General features: G+C 48.3%; 1 protein-coding gene across 11 annotated transcripts in view; it reads left to right on the forward strand.

Moving 5' to 3' along the window:
• Positions 1 to 8,752, forward strand: part of Arhgef7 (Rho guanine nucleotide exchange factor 7) — a 113,985-nt gene that overhangs the window by 95,063 nt on the left and 10,170 nt on the right. For 6 of the 11 annotated variants that reach the window (XM_031339061.1, XM_031339057.1, XM_031339060.1 and 3 more), the window contains 2 exons: positions 2,010 to 2,099; positions 4,593 to 4,769. In XM_031339061.1, the coding sequence (XP_031194921.1) occupies positions 2,010 to 2,099; positions 4,593 to 4,769 (267 nt within the window). Of the gene's footprint in view, positions 1 to 2,009; positions 2,100 to 4,592; positions 7,156 to 8,752 lie in introns of those variants that run through there. The other 5 variants (XM_031339064.1, XM_031339063.1, XM_031339069.1 and 2 more) reach the window with 2 other exon arrangements.

Raw genomic sequence — 8,752 nt, forward strand, 5'->3', positions numbered from 1 at the left:
TTTCGTCCACCCAGCAGACCTATAATCTGAGTTAGACCCAGATTCCTCGCTCAACATATGGTTTGTCTGTCAGGAGAGGGAGGGCTGGGCTCGGGTGTGCCTGGTGGCCTGAGCCATGTACCTTCCACGTGACTGACATGATGGGGTGCTGGGACCCAAATGTTGGTCAGACTTTCAATACTGGCAGACATTTAATGCTGCTTTGTGCCCAACTTGAGATCAAGTCCATAGCACTGTCCTTGGGTGGGTAGATTTACCCCTGGAAGTAGAGTAATGTGTAAAAGCATTTTACTTGTCCCAGCCAGGTGCCTGGGTCACTGGTGCTGAGAAGAGAATGCTAGGAAGCAGCCTGCTCAGGGTTGACACTGACAGCAGCAGCACCCCCTTCCTGGGCATGGGTGGGCCTCAGCTGTCTGCAGGCCCCCTCAGGGTGGGCCTGTATTAGGGAGACATTAGCCTGGAGGCAGGGCTGGGTTCTGATGAGAGAGGTCTGCACCAGCTGAGAGCTGTGTGTACTCAGAGCTCCCAGGAGAGGCAGTCTAGTACTGCATCCTTCCCCAGAAGTCCCAGCAGGTTAGGGACGAGACGATATGGCAGACCAAGGACAAGGGTTGAAGAGAAGTGTTGTGCTCCTGATCCCCACTCAACACCTGCTGCCAGGCAGATGCTCACCAAGCCTCACCTCTCTAAAGCTTCTAATCGGATAACTTGCTTAGCTTCTGTGTCCATGGGTAGTCCACACTGAATGCAGTAGAACGAACATCTTCAGCTGTGAGGAGAGCAGCTGGCATGGTTGTGGACACATCGAGCCTGCACTGTGCTTCTGGCGTCAGTGGCTCTCTCTGCCCTTGTGTGGTGTGTGTGGGCATGCTCACCCAGGTGTGAGAAGAGCAGGTGGTGACAGCAGCCGACAGCACCCTGGGGGAAGGTAGCTTCTGCCACCCAGAGGGTGCAAGACCTTCCTGCAGTCTCCTGCAGCCTCTGGGAACCTGCCCGGTGACTTGTTGCTGGTGGTAAACTAGGTGCTGTCAGGAATGCAGTCCCCTGTCTTTTGCCTTATATACATTTTACTTTCTTAAAATTATTGCTGAGAACTGGACATGGGAGTGCCTGCCTTTAGTCCCAGAACTCCAGAGGTGGAGGCAGAAATCTCTGTAAGATAAGAGGCCAGCCTAGCTACATAGCAAGTTCTAGAAATATCAAGGCTACATAGTGAGGCCTTGTGTGAAATAAATACATCCATAAAAGTTACTGAGGCAGAGCTATTTACAGCTGTGAGAATAGCAGCCTTCTGTTCTGCCATGGTTTCAGAGTAGTGAGCTTAAAAAAGAAAAGAAGTAGAGCTAAGTAACTTCAGACAGAACAGAAGAGAAAACTAGAGAAAACAAGCAGCTTCCACATGCCACCCTTCTCTGAGCACAAGCACTACGGCTGTGATTGGGCCACTGCCTGACAGGGATGAAACCTGGACCCAGGTAGCTAGGCTAGGCTACATTTAAGGCCTACATTGAAGCACTTCTGTGCTTGGCATGGTAAATTTGTTACATTGGTGTCTAAGAATTCCAGGGTCAGAGACTATTTCCCTTTAAGGCCTGTGATGGATGCCTTTCCAGAAGTTACATGTTGTGGCTCTACAGCTCTCCTACCCACACTGTGTCAAGGCCCAGTCTGTGACACTTGGGGTGCTTAGCTCTGGCCTCACTTCCTGTTCTCATGAGTCCTGATGTCTTTTTGCTGCTCCTGTCTCCAGTAAACCGCGTATTCAGTCTTGTGCTGTCTGTCTGTCTGGTGTGTGGGTGGAGAAATTGAGGGACTTAGAACTTTTACAGAGCTGTGATGAAATTCGCAGTGTGGGAATTTCAAACCTTAAAAGCTCTTGAGTGTAGCTATTTATAACTATTCAGAGAACCTAAATGTTAGCCCACAAGAAAGTGAAGAGAGGTGTCAGAAGTGCCCTGCGTAGCTCTGGGCTGTGTGCTGAGTGGTGATGGGCTCATGTATTTCAACAGGCACAGCCGCGCTGGAAGAAGATGCTCAGATCCTGAAGGTTATCGAAGCTTACTGTACAAGCGCAAAGACACGGCAGACTCTGAACTCAAGTGAGTGTCTCAGTTCACCCTGTGTGGGCACAGATTACAAGCAATTGCTGCACCCACTAGCTGCTCTTGAGAGGGAGGTGTCAGGAGCTTAGCAAGTAGTGTAACAGTGTGCCACAGTACTGTGTTCTAGGAGCATCCAGTGTGAGGGCCGGCATCCTTCAGGAAACTTTAACTGTGCATGCAGAAGGCAGTGGAGGTTTCTTTTATTTTTGCTCTTTTTTTTTTTTTTTTTTTTTTTTTTTTTTTTTTTTTTTTTTTTTTGGTGTTACTGGGGCTTTTTTTTTCTTTTAAAAATTATCTAAAATTCAAATCTAGAGCCATCTTTCTATCTTTAAATTTTATTTAGTTTTTAATATTTGTTAATAAACAATGGTAGTTTCTTTGGTGGATGCCATGTAGTTTCTCTTAACTCCTCACAGTGAGAGTGCACTGTGGTAGATCCAGGAGCACTGCCTGACTCAAAGGCCACTCACTGCACTTTGACCTGCAGGCAAGGGCCCTGCAGTCCTCCCTGTGTGTGTTTGGAGCTGGCCAGTTGGCATAGAAACTGGTTGCTGTGGATCTTCTACCTTGTTCTTCTCTCCACCCCAGTTTTTAGAAAGACACCTCCACATTTTAACAACACCTTCAGGGTGGTGACTCAGATCCTATCTTGCTAATCTTGGACAGGAAAAAGGGGGGGTGGGAGGGTGGAGGGGGACTTTTCAGCTGCTTGAACTTTGGTTAAGGGGCTGGCAGGCATAGCCCCAGGTGTCATTGACAGGTGGAGAGGGGCCGCCTCTTCCACTTGCAGTATCTGCAGCTCTCCACTGCCTTCTGCTTATGGTGTTAAGGTCCTGCTAAGGTTCAGTGAGGTCTCTTTTTGTCCCTGCCATCCCTAAGGAAGAACTGGTTGTAACTGCTCTGAGGAGTAGGAGAGACATGAGGAAGGAAGCCTGGGTACCTAGCAAGCTGTGGAATATATAATTGTGATGGGTGAAGAGTGACTCATAAATATAATTTTGATGATTAAATGTGATGTATTCTGTCTGATAGCTTGTAACCATAGCCAGCAATTTCATAGATTTTGGATGTGTGGTTTTAATTAGTCACCTCACTTCAAGTGCTTAGAGGGAAGTGAGAATCCTCAGCTTACAGTCCCAGGCGACTTTGGCTGCTCTGTGAACTCCTGCATGTGACACAGGCCATAATTCCCTCTGGGTGAAAAGCCGTGCCCTGGGTGAAGCTGTGGCTGCCTGAATAGGGCAGCCTGGGGTTTTTGCAGAGCCTCTGCTCCTTGCCCGGCCCATGCTCTGGACTCCATTCCTTCCAAGCAGAAAGCACGGTCAGCCTGCTTGCTGAGTGTTACATTCAGTTGATCCTCTGTGTCCCAGCTGTCTCCTGGAGCCTCAGAGCTTACAGCCATCCATGGCTTCCTCTTAGCACTCTGAGGAACAGGATAGATGCACAGTTTGTGCTGTACAGGTGATACGGTTGGTGAGGGCCTTTGGAAATGGGTTCCTAGTGAGCTCATTTCCTGGCAGAACGTTTTGAGAATGCTAATATATTGTTACCTCAAGCTTTGCTCTGTTCAGTACATGTTTGGATGCTAACAGGACTTTACAAACTAAACACAGTTGGCATTGCTTTCTGTCTCAAAGAAGGAATGGCCTTCACAGACTTGGAACACAGCCTACTTTGGTTGCTGGGGCTTCCCTGTGGTTTCTCCCCATAGGAGCCCCATTAGCCCTGCATGCCCACCTAGCTGCTGGCCAGCTCATGCTCACATTGCTAACCACGCATGCGGTTCCTTCTGCCCCATTCCCTTGTCCCTGCCTCCTGTCAGCTCCCTTTCTACGTGGTGGCATTGCCAGTCTGTACTCACCTTTCTGATGGTAAACGGTCCACATCAGAGGAGGTGACATAGGAACATACTCTGCCAGGGCTGGTTGGGTGTGGGGAACCAGGGACCACTCTGTCCCTTTGTCCGCACGCAGACCTTGAGCCTGCAGCAGGTTGTAGACCGACACGGTAAGTTTAGGCACCTCCTGCCCGTGTGTTGTCTTGTCAGAGGAGTAACTGCAGAGGTAAAACACAGTAGGAGATAACATTAAGGCCACATAATTAGTATGTTTCTACAAATTATGTCCTAGATAAATTGTCAATAGAATTGGTTAATTGCCAAGAGTTTATAGAATCATGTTTTGGGCATGAATGAACGTGTAGACTTTTTAGCTGGGACACGCAGGTGTCTTCAGATGCAGCTGTTTGAAGCAGGGCTGTGACTTTGGGGCTTAGAAAGAATTGGGTTTATTCTGAGGGTTGTGCTAAGTTCATTGGGAAAGCCCAGCAGCAAGTAAGGAGAAGCAGACATGTTGCCATTTTTTAACAATATTTTCTCTTTCCCTTCTCTTCCCATCACCTTTTGCTTTTGTTCCATGTTTTGGTTGTGGCTCTCCTGTCCGTCCCTCCTCACCCCTCTGCCTGTCGCACCTGTCACTTCATCCGTCTTAGCATGGCAAGGCACTGACCTGATGCATAATCACGTCTTGGCTGATGACGACCAATCAAGTCTAGACTCCTTGGGTCGTCGCAGTAGCCTTTCTCGTTTGGAGCCCTCAGACCTCTCGGAAGACTCTGAGTATGACAGTATATGGACAGCCCATAGTTACAGAATGGGTTCTGCATCCCGTAAGAGCTGCTGCTCATATATCTCTCACCAGAACTAACGCACTGAGCCTTTCTTAACAATGCTTGTACTGCAGCCTGCTTTTCTTAGACGTTTCTTGCTGTTCCTTGTCTCTCTTATGTGATATTTTAACAACTCTGGAGAGTGTCTTGGTATTTCCCATTGTACCTAAGTGGAGGCTTAATTGCCAATCTAAGAATGAATTTAAACTGCTGCCTGTTGGAGGGAGGCGGTGAGTCCAGTTGAGTACCTGACGGGCTTTTCCCAATAGGGAGCTTTTTTTTTTTTTTTTTTTTTTTTTAACAAGCTCCATGTAGCAACTGTTTCACTTCCTTTTGGATACAGCCGTATGGACACTTTTCTATTTTATGCAGCCACATAGGTTTGCGTCCAAGTGCCACAACGGAGAAGATTAGCCTTACACACAGGGATCTAATTTTTTTTTTTTTTAAATGTATAATGCACTTGACCAAGTAGCTGTGGAGAGATTTGAGAGGATTGTCTTGTCTGGGACCGAAGCACCGAGTCAGCTGACAGCTGCTCTGGTGACGGTGCAGAACACCGCATGGACTCAGTGCCGGGCCGATGCACACCAGGGCTGGTGCCACTGGGTGTTGAGAGCAGTCTGGAATCTGTCTCCACCCATTGCTCTGTGCCTTTTCCTGTGTGTGGCATGGCTGTGAGGTGAGAACTCTCACTGTCACAGTTTAGACATTCACCACTGCACCACCCTTCCTTGAACCACAGTGATGACTGTCGGGAGGTACCATCAAGGCGTGTGCCCCAGGCATTCACAGCGGTGTGTGATTGAGTGCTTGGCTTAGCTGCAATCTGGCTGCCCCACATCCATACGACTGTGAGAACCATGAGCACCTTGTAGCTTTGAACACTAGTTACACTGAAGCTGTTTCCCACAGGGTGGCCTGGGAGATAGTCTCTCAGAACCCTGGGCTTTGTTGTAAGGGCACTGACCCTGAGAAGAACTGAATGCGAGGCTGCATCAGTTAGAGCCACAGCCACAGCTAGCTGCTTGAGGGGCAGCCCCAGCCTGCACACTGTGCTGTTACAATGTATCAGCTAGCTGCCTGAGGGGCAGCCCCAGCCTGCACACTGTGCTGTTACAGTGTAACCTTAGGCTTGTATTTTTAAGTGTTTGTGGACACCTGCTTTAGAATGGGTACCACAGTGTCTATAGGGAATAATGTTCTTTGCATCCTTCAGGGTATGGAGCTTTGGTGGCCATGACCTCTAACCCCTAGTCCTTCTTGCCAAGCTAGTACATACAGTGTTTTGACCCCTTTGCTCCCTCTCCTGGGAGCTGGTCCTGCTGCTGCGAGTAGAGGAGCGTGTGCATAGAGGGAGGGTTGGCCTGGAGTTTCTGTCCCCACTGGCTGTGCAGCGGCTTTGTCCCTGAAGAGTTTGTATTTTTATAAAAAAGTCAAGGAGCAAGCCTTTAAAACTTGTACCCAGTATTAATTTCCAGTAGGAATAAGGTTGTATGTATTCAGCCAAATAGCAAATGGGAATTTTGAAAAACAAAACAAAGCACTAAATGTCTGTATTTAGTGACAGATGCGGCTCTATTGTCACACCCACATGGTGGTTGTCTTTGCCGACTCTGCCTCAGTGTGGGCTGCCTGTCCTCAGCTGTGTGCTGCAACAGCAGGGCACCTGTGGCTGTCGGCACTGCTAAGCTGGCTCACAGTTTGCCCTGGCTCATTTTGTACCAGTCAGAGCCATTTGGGTGACAATTTCTGTTGAGGTGACGCTGTGGAACAACAGCTCAACCTTTTTGCGTTTGTTTTGGATGTCTGACATTAGTTTTGTGACCTGGTTAGAAATTTGTTAGTGCCACAGGCACAGGAGATGGTCCCCATGTGGCAGAGGGGACACAGCGTTGGAGGGGCCATCGTTTCTACGTGTGTGGAACTGTAGTCGTGCTGCTAGCACCTAACATTTCTACAGCCGTAAAGCCCTGTGTGCAGTGAGGGTTAAATGGACGATTAATGCAGGCTGATGGAGAAGGTAGGTCCAAGCCATCGGGCCTTCTGTGGTGGCCCAGTATTCCTGTCTAACTGATAATTGCCACGAGTCTTTATTAAGCTACACTAACTCTGTGTTTGGCATAAGATTGCTAAAGCACAATAATATGTATATAGTGGTATAAGATCTTGGGGAAATTATATATTGTGCTCTTTATCTGTGAATGGGAAAAGCCATTTTAGTACAAGACTCCCATTTGAAAACTCACTTGGATGTATATCTGAATGTTGCATTGTATTGTACAGTATGCTTATTGTCTCTGGTTGCATATGGCAATGAAGTGTCTGTTTTCTATTTAAAAAGACATCTGTTCTGTACAGTTGAAATAAATTTTGCATTTGCTAGCCCTTGGCTTTTAATATTTGTTAACATGGGGGAGGGCATAGCATAGTTTGAAGCTGAGTGTGCCATGGCCAGCTCTCTGAAGCTGGCATCATCCACAGGCATGCATTCTGTTTGCCGTGATAGAGGACTGGCACTTTCTTAGGTGAGATGCATTCTAAATAGTCCAAGGCAGGGTCTCTCTGTGTAGTCCTGGCTGCCTGGAACTCACAGAGCTCTGCCTACTTCTTCCCTGAAGTGGGGGATGGAAGGTGTGTGTCCAGGCCCAGCTGCTTTGTTTCCTGTTTCCTGTTACTGAAAAGCTTGTCCTCAGAAGCAGCATCCCTTCCTCACAGGTGAAAAAAAAAATCAGTTTTTAAGTCCGTCATTGGAACCAGGGCCAGCATTTCCCTTCCATTTTGCAAAGTGCATGCGTAATTCAGAAGAGAAAGCCAGCCCTTCCTAGTGTCAGCCCTTCCCAGTGACAGACAGCCCTTCCTAGTGTCAGCCCTTCCCAGTGTCAGCCCTTCCTAGTGACAGCCCTTCTTTTTTCTGGGATGGAAAAGCCACTCCAAGTCTCAGAGCCATAGACAGTGTAGCCTGAGAGAGACTTGGATGCTCCCGACGGGATCTCTTTCAAGTGCAGCACTTGGTTTTGTCCTGAAAGTAGTTTCCGTTGTGTTTAAATGATGCAGGAGCATGTCACACGTATGTCAGGCCACTGGCCACATGGGCTGATGCTCTTTGGTGACAGCCTTAGTTATTGCTTTGGGTACAGGCAAACACATACCTGTGTGTGCCCATAGCTTTTTAATATACACAGGGTGTGAGTTGGACCATTGACTTAGTCCTAGCGGTATGTCGTCCAGTGCCCTGGCATGAGGGAGGCGCTATGGCAGCCTAAGTAGATCTGTGTTTCTCAAGTGAGAGCCACAGCCTGGTGGCCTTTGACAATGCAGGGCAGGATTCCGAGACTGCTAGTGTTTGTGTTGCTGTGAACACGTCCTCTGTCTTGAATCACATCTGTGGGTGGGTGCTGCCATAGGACTCAGAGCCTGCAGGCATCCCCAGCATGCCAGTGTCCCCAAAGAATGACCTTGTAAAATTGTCACGCAGGACTTGAGGTTGGTGAGGCACATCTGTAGGTTTGTTTTTGGAGAGTCTGCACGAGAATTGCCAGGTTGCTGATTGCAAACTGTTCTGTCTTCCCCATTGTCTTACTCCACTTGCACATGGAGGTCATAATGGTGGGTGAGGGCAGACTGATAATTTTTGTAGGGGTGGGGCCACCTGGCACTTCTCATGCTGTTACCCATAAACACCATAAACAGCTGATGCTGATGCTGAGATTTAAGAAGTCCACTGTTCAGACGAGGAGCTTTGGATGGACTGAATTATAATAAAAGGAGTACTTTTATGTTGCCTTCCCCAAACCTGTAGTGTTGTAGAAGTGCGCTGTAAACCTCCAGGAAGGGCTGCATGCACTCTCTCAAGAAAGCAGCAGCAGACCTGACTCCACCGCCCCAAGGACCACAGTGTGTAAAGACAGCTCTGCCTCTGTGCAGAGCCTCCACAGTGATACCATACCTCAGCCTCTGTGCAGAGCCTCCACAGTGATACC

This window comes from Mastomys coucha, unplaced genomic scaffold (assembly GCF_008632895.1).
Source record: "Mastomys coucha isolate ucsf_1 unplaced genomic scaffold, UCSF_Mcou_1 pScaffold22, whole genome shotgun sequence".
In the NCBI taxonomy this organism is placed as follows: domain Eukaryota; kingdom Metazoa; phylum Chordata; class Mammalia; order Rodentia; family Muridae; genus Mastomys; species Mastomys coucha.